Source organism: Canis aureus, chromosome 1 (assembly GCF_053574225.1).
Source record: "Canis aureus isolate CA01 chromosome 1, VMU_Caureus_v.1.0, whole genome shotgun sequence".
Taxonomy (NCBI): Eukaryota; Metazoa; Chordata; class Mammalia; order Carnivora; family Canidae; genus Canis; species Canis aureus.
The window spans coordinates 113,891,686-113,905,818 of record NC_135611.1 but is presented as its reverse complement, the minus strand read 5'-3'; the positions used below and the strand labels follow the sequence as shown (position 1 = coordinate 113,905,818).

Sequence of the window (14,133 nt, the reverse complement as noted above, 5' to 3'; positions counted from 1 at the left end):
ACCCCGTGTGGCAAGCATTGATGCTGTTCCTTTGTGACCTTGGGGTGCCACTGTGGGTGACACTGTCAGTCTGTGATGCTGTATGCATTCATGAAGCTGGGGAATATGGTGTGGGACATGTGTGAGATGTGTTTTATGGGAGTGGGCGACTGTTAGACAGTGACAGTGTATGACACCCATGTGTCATGTAAGGATGTGTGACTGGTTCCCTATTTGAGTGTGTGGTAGTGGGTATTAACTGTTGTTGTGATGCTGTTTGTGACCTCTTGTGACTGGATGACGTATGAGAGTGTGACAGCACAGGACGTGTGACATGTGAGTGTGTGACTGATGTGACAAGTTTGAGTGTGTAAAAAAGTGTGTGACCTGTGCGATTGCGAAGCTGCGTGTGACCTGTGGGTATATGACACTCTCTGTGACCCCACGGGAGTGTGCGACAGTGTATGACATCCGCGTGCTTGTGTGTGACACGGCGTGGGTGGTGGTGGCACTATTTGAGTGTGCCACTACGTGTGATGCTGTCGGGCACTGTGCCAGTGTGGGAGCCCATGTGAGCGTGTGACTGCGTGTCAGTCTGAATGTTTGACTCTGCGTGACCCTGTGGGGGGTGATACTGCGTGAGTGTGTGGCTGTGGGTGATGTTTGCGACGCTGCATGTGACCCTGGTGTGTGTGTGTGCCCGTGTGGGAGTGTGTGACCCCGGGAGAGTGCGTGGCCGTGGGTGACGCTGCCTCCGGCCCCGCGAGCGCCGTGGCTCGGAGTGTCACCGCGCGTGGGCCAGCGCTGCGGGCGGCCGAGGCGGCGGGGGACCGCGGGCGGGAGGGGGTCCCGGGGGCGCGCCGAGCGCGGCGGCCGCGCGAGCGGGGGAGGCGCGGCGGCGGCGGCGGCGGCGGCGGCGCATGCGGATCTGGTCGAGCGGCGGGGCCGGCGGGGCCGAACGGAGCCGGACCGGGCCGGGCCGGGCCCCGGACGCCGACACGCAGGGCGGTCGTCGCTGCGAGCAGCGGGGACGGCGGCACCGGCGGCCGCGGGCCCAGGTGAGCGGCGTTGGGGGATGGCCCCTCCCTGCAGCATCTCCCCACCTGCCCGAGCATCCCTCCCCCGCGCGCTGTGGGCTTGGCCTGAGCCCCGAGGGTCTCCCGGGCTGGAGGAGGGGAGCGGTCCAGGGCAGAACGAGCCCCCCACCCCTCAGCCCTTCAGCCTCCGCGCCATGCGTGGGTCTTCCACCCAGGCCTTGTCCTGCCCGGGCCCCCTCCTTGCGGAGCAGTGACTAGACTGCAGGGAGAGAAAGGCGCGGCCCTGGAAGGGTTAAAGCATTGATTTCCACCCCCAGCCTCGAGCCTTTGCTGGGGCCGCAGGACACCTCTTTCCACCTCCTCCATCTCCTTCTCCTCCCTTCCTTCTCCATTCAACCGCGTAATGGCCAGTCCCTTCCCGGACTGACTGCTTACCAAGTGCTAAGTGCCTCCCCATCCCTAAGTATCCTTCACTGAGGAAACAGTTGTGATCATCTCTTAACAGGGAGGGAAACTGAGGCAGAGAAGCCAAGTGAAAGATGGATTAAAAATACCGCGAGAATAAAGCAGAGCTTGAACTTACTTCTGTCTGACTCCAGCATAGGCACTTTGATTTGCTAAGATAGGTGGCCAGAGGATGAATAATAATAGCAAGGACCATATATCAAGGGCTTGTATGTACTAGATACCATGTACCCTGCATTATTAACTCATTTCCTCTATAAACATCTGTAGGCAATGGGCACTGTTATCATTACCATTTTACAGATGAACAAACTGAGGCCTAGAGAGAGGGTGACTGGCCAAGGTCACACAGGTGGTAAGTAGCCATGCACTCACTTATAGCTTTCCATGGAAGGAGAGAAGAATAGCAGTGGATTTTGGAGTGTCCACCCAAAGGGATAGTCTCCACTACACTGACCAAGACTGGACCCTGCTTTCCTACAATCTGGTGGGTTATCAACTGTCGGAATCTTTGTGAAGAACACTGATCTTCCCGCAATTCCCCCCTTTCTTAGTTTTGGAATCAGGGGGCCTGGAGGGAGGAGGAGATGAATCTGATGTCGCCCACCCCCTTAAATTTCATATTTGCAATCCGGCAGTGTTCTAGAGCCTAGCTCTGGATCAGACAATATGTCAGCTAGCTGTTGCCACAATAATGCTGCATAAGGAACCAGCCCTAAACTCAGTGTCTTAAAACACTGAGCATTTATTTAATTATCGAGTTTAAAGTCAGTGACTGAGACTGGGCTCAGCTGGGCAGTTTTGCTGATCTGAGCTGGGTTTATTCACATGTTGGGATGCGGGGGTTGGGAGTGGTGTTGACTATTGGCTCCTGGACCTGGCCTTGGCTTTGGTGACTGGAGCCTTACACCTGGACTGTGCTGACACTATTTTTCTCATGGTCCCAATCAAGCACAAGCAAAAACATGCAAAGTCTCTTGAGTTTCAGGTTCAGAATTCACCAGTACTTCCACCTGATTCTGTTGGTCAAAGCTAGTCATGTGACCAAACCCGGAGTCAAGGTTGCGAGGAGATGCTCTTCCACTTTTCTCGTCCCTACGGTAGAAGAACACTCAGGAGTTATATGGCAAAGGGTGTGGTTATAAGGATGAAGAACTGAGGCTGTTTAATGCAATCATTTGATCAGAGTACTTGCATTTGAACTCTGGCTACCCACGAGCTTTGCAACTTTGGGCTTGACTTTCTTCCTCTAGTGCTCAATATGTGTTTATTCCTGTTCTTACTGTGTTGGAGAGTTTTACTGATAACAGTGTCATCATTCTAACAATAATACAGGGACAATGTACACTAGACACTACTCTGTGCCAAGTGCTAGGCTGGATGCTTTAGCACAGTCCTATGAAATGGTCAGGGCCAATGTTACTGTCAGTGGTATTATGTCCATTTGAAAGACAGGGAAAACTGAGGATAAGGGAGTGGACAGGACTCACAGTCAGTCACTGTTAGAAGTGGGACCTCTGTGCTCAGGCTGTGTCTCTAGTCTAACATGCCTCTGCTCCTCCCCAGGTCTCACCTTCCCCGATGGCGCAGATACCAGGGGAAGTGGACAACATGGAGGGCCTCCCGGCCACTAACAACAACAACCCTGCAGCCCGCTGGGAGAGCCCTGATCGGGGCTGGGAGCGGGAGCAGCCAGCAGCCTCCACGGCAGCCGCCTCGCTCTTTGAGTGCTCCCGGATCAAGGCCTTGGCAGGTACCTGGAGGAGGGCTGGGGTGGGAGGAAGAAGAGAGGGAAAGAAGAAGGCTGCTGGGGTGTCAGTGCTTGAGAATCTTGGTGGCCTAGAGGATGGGAAGAGAGTCACAGGCACTGCACGTGAATCTGTAGACTAGCACGGTCCAGTGGAACTTTCCATGGTGATGGGAAAATGCTATCTGGGATGGATGTCCAATATCTTAACCACTAACCACTAGTACTTGAGGCTGTAAGCACTTGAAATGTGGCTAGTGCTTCTTGAGGGACTGACTTTTTCATTGTATTTAGTTTTCATTCATTTAAATTTAAATAGCCACATGTGGCTTGTGGATACTGTATGAGGCAGTGCTGCCTTAGAACCTTAGAAATGTAGAGTCTCAGAAATGTGGGATTTTATAATTTCAAGATGCTCAAATATTGGATTTTTGGACCTTGGAATGTCATATTCAGAGATTCTTCAAACTTGAGGCCTTAAAATGACACTCTTAGAGCATAAAACTTTATAATCACAAATCTTAGAATTTTTTTTTTTTCAAATCTTAGAAATTTTAATCATTGATATCCATTGCCAGGATCTTAGACCCTTAGAAACCTAAACTCTAATACACATAGATCCTTAGGGCTTTCTAATCCTAAAACTTTGGAATTTAAGATAGAAATGCAGATCCTGAGAATTTTGAGATAGAATGACCACACCTTCCAGTTTTTAGCACTGAAACCCTCAGTCTGGGACCAACCAGGATGGTTGTTCACCCTACTTCAATGTTTTAGAACAATATAAGCCAAGACTAGAGAACTGTATAGACACAGAATCTTAGAACCTTAGACCTTTGGAACTGTAGACCATTGAAGTTGAGGACTTCATATCCAGAAGGATTTAGAACCTCAGAAGTATTTAATTATCATCATTGAAACTATGAGCAAGGGGGATCCCTGGGTGGCTCAGTGGTTGGGCGTCTGCCTTCGGCCCAGGGCGTGATCCTGGAGACTCTGGATCGAGTCCCGTATCGGACTCCCTGCATAGAGCCTGCTTCTCCCTCTGCCTGTGTCTCTGCCTTTCTCTCTTTCTCTGTCTCTCATGAATAAATAAATAAAATCTTAAAAAAAAGAAAGAAAGAAACTATGAGCAAAAGGGCACCTGCATGCCCCAGTCACTTAAGCATCCAACTGTTAGTTTTGGCTCAGATCATGATCTCAGGGTCATGGGATCAAGTCTCGAGTCAGGCTTCATGTTTGGCATGGAATCTGCTTGAGAGTCTCTCCCTCTGCTCCTCCCTAACCCCCTGCTCATGCTCTCTCTCTCTCTCTCAAATCAATACATAAATCTTTAAAAAAAAGAAAAGCAAAAAATAAAACTATGAGCAAAGACCCTAAGAACCTTCAGAGACATGTAACTTCATAATCATAAGGCTTTTTAAAAAAAGATTTTATTTATTTATTCATGAGAGACACAGAGAGAGAAAGAGAGACAGAGAGAGGTAGAGACACAGGCAGAGGGAAAAGCAGGCTCCTTGCAGGGAGCCAGATGTGGGACTCGATCCCGGGACTCCGGGATCACACCCTGGGCAAAAGTGGTAAACTGCTGAGCCACCCAGGGATCCCCAGTCATAAGCCTTATTAAGCCTTTAAAACACTAGACCCTTGGGACCTTTGTTATCTCGGGAACACGAAATGTTATAAACTATAGATTGTGGTAATCATGAAATCTTAACCTAAGGTTAGAAACCCTAAGATCAGAAGCAGTTCCCTCAGAATCTGAGAATTTTAATAACTCAACATTTGACAATTGTGGGATCTTTGATACTAAGATTCTTGGAACTTTATAATTATAAGATGTTGAGGAGTAGTGTCAAACCCAAGGGCCTCTGGGAAGCAGGCGACATAAATGAGAGAATAGGGTAGACAGGGGGCCGTGGTCAACTGTAGAGCATTGTTTTGGTCATCAGCTCCAGCCATGGGGAAATGTGAGTCTAAAATTACTAGTTCTGATGTTACTTTGCAATTTCCCAATTCTAAAAAAAATTATCTGTATGTGCCACAAAGGATGAACCAGAATGAACTCACAGATTGCCAGCCTCCTCTGATTTAGAAATTAGAATGGTATAAAATATACTCTTGGAAACTTAAAATCATACTTTCAGACTCTTAGAACCATAAACACTTGGGATCATATCAACTTGGAATTCTAGAATTTATTATTCCATCCACAAAATATTTATTCAGTGCTTGCTTTGTGCTTGACCTGTGCTGGACAATACAAGGGATGTGAGAGTGACTGAGCCAGCCCACAGGGTTCCCAGGCCACTGGGAGAGTTAGATCGAGCCAGAGTCATGACCCAGAGTGGTCAGGGTCCAGATAGTGAGGCAGAGGCAGAGGACTGGGATGGGGAAGCCCAGGGACTATAGGAGCTCAGATGATGTGCTTGATTCAGTCCAGAGGGTCAGAATGCTTCCTGGAGGGGGAGATACCTAAGCTGAGCTCAGAAGGATGAATAATAGTAAACCTTGGGGTGGAGAGGAGAAGAATATTCCAGGCAGAGGGACCAGCATATGCAAGACCTCCAAAAGCTGGGAGTGGCTAGATTGAAGTAGGGAGCAAATGACAATGCAAAAGGAGGCAGTAGGAGTCAGATCCTGAAGGGCACCATAAACCACCATGAAGGGCGTAAGGGCACTGGGGAGCTAAGGCAAGATTTTAAGCAGAGGTAGATTGTGATAGTGTGGGGATCGAGGACTCTTCTCATCTGAGAACCACTGACTCCCAGAACATCAGTGCTGAATACCACAGACAGATGAACACCTAGACCAGAGAAATGTAGGGATCCCCCATAAGAAAAAAAAAATCTCATAGGCTCCCTATGTCTACTTAAATGATTATATCTATAATAAATAAATAAATTAATTAATTAATTAATTACTGTATCTACGATTTTCCTAAATGCAGCACACCCACAACTCTGTGTATATCTCTTATGCCTACAGTTTTCTAAAGCTAAAGCATGTTTTATTGGACTCCAGAACCATGCAAAAGCAGTTAACATTCAGCTTAACAGTAACTTTAAAATGCTGTTGATGCTGGTCTAACGATGTTGCAGCTTGAAAACCTAACATGGTAGACCGCTAGGGTGCATTTTCTTTTGCATCCCTTTGCTTACTTCCCTCACCCTTTTTCTCTTTTCAAACTAAGGCCAACCCTTTGAGCAGAGTCCTGCGTAACATGCTTTCCTATGAACATCTTTGAAAAAGCTGTCTGGACCCCATGCTCAAGAGAGTGCCCTTAATTATGCTCTTCAGTTTATGGCTCACCGTCCTCCTCTTTCTATGTGAGGACCCTCTCCTCCTCTTTATCTATTCATCTACTCTGTTTGCTTTTTAACATTTTAAAAAATTAATCTCTACGCCCAACACAGGGCTTGACCTCAAAACCCCAAGATCAAGAGTCACATGCTCTACCAACTGAGCCAGCCAGGCACTCCTATTTGCTTCTTCTCTTTTATTCCCACATCTCACACCAATGCCTTCCTGTGGATAACCATTCTGATAGTTTGTTTGTTTTAAAGAACAGATTATTTCTTTTAGAGAGTGTGCATCTACATGGGCAGGGTTGGAGGAGGGGCAGAGGAGGAGAGAATCCCAAGCAGGCTCCACATTCAAACATGGTGACTATCATGGAGCTCAATTCCAAGACCCTGAGATCAAGACCTGAGTTGAAATCAAAAGTCTGACCCTTAATGGACTGAGCTACCCAGGCTCCATTTGATAGTTTTATTTATTTTTTTTTTAATTTTTATTTATTTATGATAGTCATAAGGAGAGAGAGAGAGAGAGAGAGGCAGAGACATGGGCAGAGGGAGAAGCAGGCTCCATGCACCGGGAGCCTGATGTGGGATTCGATCCCGGGTCTCCAGGATCGCGCCTTGGGCCAAAGACAGGCGCTAAACCGCTGCGTCACCCAGAGATCCCATTTGATAGTTTTAATGCAAATTATTTTCTTTGCATGCCAATGATTTTGCAAAACGTGCATTGCTGATTAGTGTGCATGTATACATATATTTTAACCGCTTATGAAAATATTACATGCACACTAAAAGGCAGATAAATCGTGAGAGTCCAGTGTTTCCACAAGTGAGCACCCCCGGTAACCAGTCTCCATATAAGGAAACAGAATATGACAACCCCAGAGAAGCCCCCCTCAGGCTGCCTCTCTTGCTATACCCCAAAAGTAAACACTATCCTAAGTTATAACAGCACACGTTTGTTTTGCTGGTGTTTGAACTTCATATAAATATAGTATCCTGAAGCATGTACCCCTTTGTGTCTGACTTCATTCACTCAACACTGTGCTTATGAGGGTCATCCATGTCTACCTGTATTTGTAGAATGTTCCTTTTCATCACTGTATAGTATTCCACAGTGTGAATATGCCATAGTTTATCCATTCACCTGTTGATGAGCATTTGGGTTACTCTTCATTTGTGGCTATTACAAGCTAGACTATTGCATACTAGTAATTACTGATATTTCAAACTGTTACGAACTGTTGTTGCTTTAAACTTTCTAGCACCTGTTTTTTGGTGGGCCTAAGCACTGATTTCCATGGGGAGAAAAGTGCTGGGTCATAGGGGTAGGTGTATATCTAACTTTAGTGGAAACTACCAGTTTGTATCATTTTATATTTCTGTATATGAGGGATTCAGTTACTGTACATCGAACCCTTAGTATGGTCAGTCTTTTTAGTTTTAGTCATTCTGATGGGTGTGCATTTTATTGTGGTTTTAATTTACATTTTCCTGGTGACTAATAACAACTAATGAGGTGGAGCACCTTTTCAGGTGTCTAGTGACTATTTGGATAGCTTCCTGTGAAGTGCCTGTTCGGGTGCTTTGCCTATTTGCTTATTAATTTTCCTGCCTTTTTCTGATTGTTTTGTAGGAGTTCTTATATATCCTGATACAAGTCCAGGATCTGTCAGATCTGTGTGTTGGGAATGTTTTCTCCTACTATGTGGCTTGTCTTTTTATTCTTTTAAAGTTGCCTTTTGAGGGAACCCTGGGTGGCGCAGCGGTTTGGCGCCTGCCTTCAGCCCAGGGCACGATCCTGGAGACACGGGATCGAATCCCACGTCGGGCTCCTGGTGCATGGAGCCTGCTTCTCCCTCTGCCTATGTCTCTGCCTCTCTCTCTCTCCATGTGTGACTATCATAAATAAAAAAAAATAAAAAGAGAGAGAGAGAGAGAAGGTGCATGAGCAGGGGGAGGGGCAGAGGAAGAGGGAGAAGCAGACTCCCTGCTGAGCAGGGAGCCTGAACTGGGGGTCTGTCTCAGGACCCCTAGATCACAACCCAAGTTGAAGTCTTAACCGACTGAGCCACCCAGGTACCCTGATGAACAGTATTTCGTAATTTAAATGTAGTCTAATTGGATAATTTTTTTTTAAAAAAGATTTTATTTATTTATTCATGAGAGACACACAGAGAGAGAGAGACAGGCAGAGGGAGAAGCAGGTTCCATGCAGGAAGCCCAATTCAGGACTTGAACCCAGGACTCCAGGATCATGCCCTGAGCCAAAGGCAGACAGACGCTCAAACCCTGAGCCACCCAGGTGTCCCTAATTTGATCGTAATAATTATTTCCTGTGTGACTAACACTTGGTGTCTTAAGAAATCTTTGCTGGGGCACCTGGGTGGCTCAGTGGTTGAGTGTCTGCCTTTGGCTCAAGTCAGGTTGTGATCCTGAGGTCGAGGGATTGAGTCCCGCATCGGGCTCCCTACATGGAGTCTGCTTCTCCCTCTGCCTGTGTCTCTGCCTCTCTCTCTGTGTCTCTCATGAATAAATAAAAATAAAATATTAAAAAAAGAGAAATCTTTGCCTACTTCAAGGTCATGGAGATTTTTTGGTTTTCTTCTAAAAGTCATATTTATTCCTTTCACATTTAGATTTATAAGCCAGATGACATTTACTATATTTATTACTGTGTACAATGTGGAATGTCGTCAGGGTTTGTTTTCTTTTTCCACATGAATATCCAGTTGACTCAGTTCCATTTATTGGAAAGGCTTTCTTTTCCCTACTGAACTGCAATTTCACTTTGTTATAAATCTGAGAGCCCTGTATGGGCTTGTGCATGCAAGTATTGCTAGTTGATGCAGGTTAGCATATTCTAGATTGCAGGTTTTTGTTTGTGTTTTTACATAAGCTCTAGGCCCAACATGGGGCTTGACCTCACAACCCTGAGATCAACCCTGCTCTGCCCACTGAGCCAGCCAGGTGGGCCTAAGTTTGAGTTTTTGCATTGTTCTTATTCAGCACTATGCCTTAAGACTCAGCCATGTGGGGGTGCCTGGGTGGCTCAGTCAGTTAAGCATCTGACTCGATTTCAGCTCCAGTTCATGATCTCAGGGTTGTGGGATCGAGCCAAGGGCTCCCTGTTGAGCATGGCGTCTGCTTGGGATTCTCTCTTCCTTCTCCCTCTGCCCCTCCCTACTTGTGCCCTCTTTCTCTCTCTCCCTCTAAAATAAAATTTTAGGGATCCCTGGGTGGCACAGCGGTTTGGCGCCTGCCTTTGGCCCAGGGCACGATCCTGGAGACCCAGGATCGAGTCCCACATCGGGCTCCCGGTGCATGGAGCCTGCTTCTCCCTCTGCCTGTGTCTCTGTGCCTCTCTCTCTCTGTGACTATCATAAATAAATAAAAAATAAAATAAAATAAAATAAAATAAAATTTTAAAAATCTAAAAAAAAAAAAAAAAAGAAAGAAAAAAGACTCAGCTGCTGCTCCTAACTGCTGCATGGAGTCTATTGCGTGAACTCACCATATTCGATTTTCCTAACAATGGACAATGAGGCTGTCTCCAACCCCCAACCTGCCTGTACCCCTTACCCCCCAGTAGCATTGGATGGAACACCTTCATACATGCTCCTTATGTGTAGAAGAGTTTATGGGACATATGCACAGAGAAAGAACTTCTGTGTCATGGGGGTATGCCCTAATTTGACTCTGATCACTTCCCAGTTAGCTGCCCTAGTCTATAACTCCCACCAGTAGGCTTGAGGGGCAGTTATGAGGTCCCCACATTTCCTCTACTTGGTATCCTCCAGCTTCCTAACTTTCCTCAGACCAGGAGCCAAGCATCATTAACATACTAAATGTCACTATATCCTTTCCCCTTAGCCAACAATGGATAAGAGTTAGTTATTTTTCAGCTTTACAAAGGTCTCCGTGTATTAAAGATACAAATACATTGAAATCTTATTCTAAGGAAATGTATTTTGCTTGTGACTGGTGATTTCCACAGTGGAGAAGAATATATAAATGACAACTCAATGTGAGCACAATGGCAGAGGTAGGACAGTTGTCATTTGGCTTGGAGCCTTGACAACCCAAAGGTATGGGTGCCAGCTAGAGTCCCAGCAGGAAGCAGATGGCTCTCCTCAAGGGGGTAAAATTGAGGAGAACTAAATGAAGGGACTAATTACAGAGGTGTGGCCAGGGCTACGGGAACCTACAAACTACGAGGCCAGTGGACACCCCAGGGACTGGAGCAGGTCAGGGAGTGGTGAGAGGGCCGAGGCCTCCCGAGCTGGGGATGTAGGGAGAGAATAAGGCACTGCTGACAGCTTTCAGTTCATGTAGAGAGGTATTAAATTCCTCAGCCCTTCTTTCTCCTCTTTTTCCCCCTATTTATTTATTTATTTATTTATTTGAGAGAGAGAACGTGGAGGGAGGAACAGAGGGATAGGGAGAAAGAATCTCAAGCAGACTCTGACCTGAGCACATAGCCCAACTTGGGGCTCCGGGCTCGATCCTAGGACCCTAAGATCATGACCTGAGCTGAAATCAAGAGTCAGACACTCAACCCATAGAGCCACCCGGGTGTCCCATTCCTTTCTCCTCTGATCTCTTTCTAGTCAAACCCAACAGAAAGTCTGAGGCCTTTGAGGGCCGTGGAGCCCATTCATAGAGTCTGCACCAGCAGCCTCCCTGGGCCCAGAGCTCGAGCAGAACAGTAGGGGTGGTGCCAGAGGGGCAACGGAAGACACCCTACATGGTAGCCAAACACACTCCCCAGCACAGTAAACATTCAGTGTCATCTTAGGTCAGAAGTGGCACTCTGGGACATATCTGGTTTCACCTCCACTGTGTGGTTTTTTTTTTCTTTTTTTAAAGATTTGTTTATTTATTTTAGAGAGAGAGCAAGGGAGAGTGCATGCACATGGGAGTGCGGGGAGGGGCAGAGGAAGAGAATCTTCCAGCAGACTCCCTGCTGAGTGTGGAGCCCAACAGAGGGCTGATGTCACAACACATGAGATCACAAGCTGAGCTGAAACCAAGAGTGTGAGACTGAGCCACCCAGGCGCCCCACTCCCACTGTGTTTTCTACAAACACAAATCGGTTGCCAGTTTTTAAAAATAGGGAGATTTTTGGGGCACCTGGGTAACTCAGTGGTTGAGTGTCTGCCTTCAGCTCAGGTCATGATCCAGGGGTCCTGGGATCGAGTCCCTCATCAGGCTTTCTGCAGGGAGCCTGCTTCTCCCTCTGCCTATGTCTCTGCCTCTCTCTGTGTGTCTCTCATGAATAAATAAATAAAATCTTTGGGACACCTGGGTGGTTCAGTGGTTGGGCGCCTGCCTTTGGCTCAGGTTGTGATCCCGGGATCCAGGATCGAGTCCCACATCGGGCTCCCTGAAAGGAGCCTGCTTCCCCCTTTGCCTATGTCTCTGCCTCTTTCTCTCTCTCTCAGTCTGTGTCTCTCATGAATAAATAAATCTTAAAAAAATAAAATATTTAATAAATAGATAAAAAATAAGGAGACTTTGTCTTTAAAAATCCAGATTTGGGAGATCCCTGGGTGGCTCAGCAGTTTAGCGCCTGCCTTTGGTCCAGGGCACGATCCTGGAGTCCCGGGATCGAGTCCCGTGTCGGGCTCCCTGCATGGAGCCTGCTTCTCCCTCTGCCTGTGTCTCTGCCTCTCTCTGTCTCTATGTCTATCATGAATAAAGAAAAAAGAAAATCTTTTAAAAAATCCATATTTGGGGCTCCTCGTGGAATATCAAATGATACAGCAACTCAGGGATACAGTTCCTGGGAGGCTGCAGTCACAGGGGCTGTGTGTGGCCACTGCCCCTGATCTAGGGCCTAGTTTTCTCAATTTCAGGGCCTGCCTGGCCTGTGTGGGTGTTTCCACTCTGGACCCCTGTTCCATGCTAGCAAGACTATAGTCACAAGACCCAAAATTTCATGGTATCCTGCTTTATGAAGTCACCATCCGGATGGTCCAGGAAATGTTTCTATTAGTTTTCTTTGGATATCATCAAAATGAAATTACAAAATAAAAAAAATATTCTCATGGATCTCTGTCTTCCAAGTATGAGTTCCCAAACACTCAGGATCCCTCAGAATCCATTGACTTAGTCCAGACCCCTCGTTTTGAAAATGGAGGCCCAAAGAGGAGACGTGTTCACTTGAAGTCAAACAGTGCCTTATCAATAGAGGCAGAATTGAATGCACTTGTCCTCACTCAGCGCCACACTTGGGGGGGGGGGGCGGTGCACAGAAGGTCCACTTTGGCTTCAGCATTGGCCAAAATCTGTTATTTGGCTAGGGCACCAGTGATTGGAAGGCAGCATAACCCAAAACTTAATTCAGCGTCTATTCTGTTACCACTTCCTGGTGTGTGATTGATGTTCAGGTGCTCACACGAGTCCCCATCCTCTCCACACAGCACAAAACGTGCATTTAAACAAACAAGATATCTCACATGGATTTACTATTCATTTCTGCATATTCACTTTCAAATTACAGGTAAACATTCAAGATCTGGTTTCAAGTAAAAAAAAAAAAATACAGGTCCCTCAGTGGATATTTTTTAACAATGTATATATATTTTCACTGCCAGATTCAAATGCAATATTTAATATTACAAAAGAGGATGCCTAAAAAAACAAAAAACAAAAAACAAAAACAAAAACAAAAAACAAAAGAGGATGCCTGGCTGGCTCAGTCGGTAGAGCATGAGACTCTTGATCTTGGGGTCATGAGTTTGAGCCCCATGTTGGGGGTAGAGTTTATTTAATACAAAATAATAATACTACGGGGCGCCTGGGGTGGTTCAGTTGGTTAAGCGTCTGACTCTTGATTTTGGCTGAGATGATGATCTCCGGGTCATGGGATCAAGCCCCTTGTTGGGCTCTGTGCTCAGAGGGGAGTCTGCTTGAAATTCTCTCTCCCTCTACTCTTCTCCCTCACTACTCGCTAGCTCATGCTCTCTCTCTCATAAATGAATAAATAAATAAAATCTTTATAAAAACAATATTACAAAAGGTAAATTTTATGCAAAAAATTGTTGAGAGATTTTTAAATGGTTAAAAAGGGAAAGAGACTGGCTCTACAAATCTTGCTTCCTGCACTCATAGGAAACTTAAAAGCATGATAGCTAAGTTATTTAGTAATGAAATGCTAAGCATATGGTGCAGCTGAACTGCTGCAACAAACCGACCCAGCGATGCAGTGGCTTAAAGGAGACAGAAGCTTACTTCTCCCTCCTGCATAATCCTGACAGGAGCAGCCTCGTGGGTTAGGGAGGCTCTGCTCTGAGCAATGAGTATGGCTTCCAGCTTTCTTCTTCTACTCTGTGCCCTCTGGACCTTGTGTTCAAGCTTGTGCGAGTTAGGGAAAGAGAAAGGAAGGCCAGGCATTAGTTTACTGTTCTGGTAACACTTTATTTTTTAAAAAATATTTTATTTATTTATTCATGAGAGACACAGAGAGAGAAGCAGAGACACAGACAGAGGGAGAGGCAGGTTCTTTGCATGGAGCTCAATGTGGGATTTGATCCCAATGTGGGATCATGCCCTGAGCCAAAGGCAGAAGCTCAACCGCTGAGCCACCCCAGGCGTCCCT

General features: G+C 46.4%; 1 protein-coding gene across 2 annotated transcripts in view; it reads left to right on the top strand.

The window, feature by feature from the left end:
• Window positions 1–929: 929 nt before the first annotated feature.
• SPTBN4 (spectrin beta, non-erythrocytic 4) overlaps window positions 930–14,133 on the top strand; it is a 76,608-nt gene continuing 63,404 nt past the window's right edge. The window contains exons 1-3 of one of the 2 annotated variants that reach the window (XM_077851248.1): window positions 930–1,037; window positions 1,863–1,968; window positions 3,048–3,234. In XM_077851248.1, the coding sequence (XP_077707374.1) occupies window positions 3,063–3,234 (172 nt within the window). In that variant the 5' untranslated portion in view covers window positions 930–1,037; window positions 1,863–1,968; window positions 3,048–3,062. The remainder of the gene's footprint in view (window positions 1,038–1,862; window positions 1,969–3,047; window positions 3,235–14,133) is intronic. The other variant, XM_077851242.1, reaches the window with a different exon arrangement.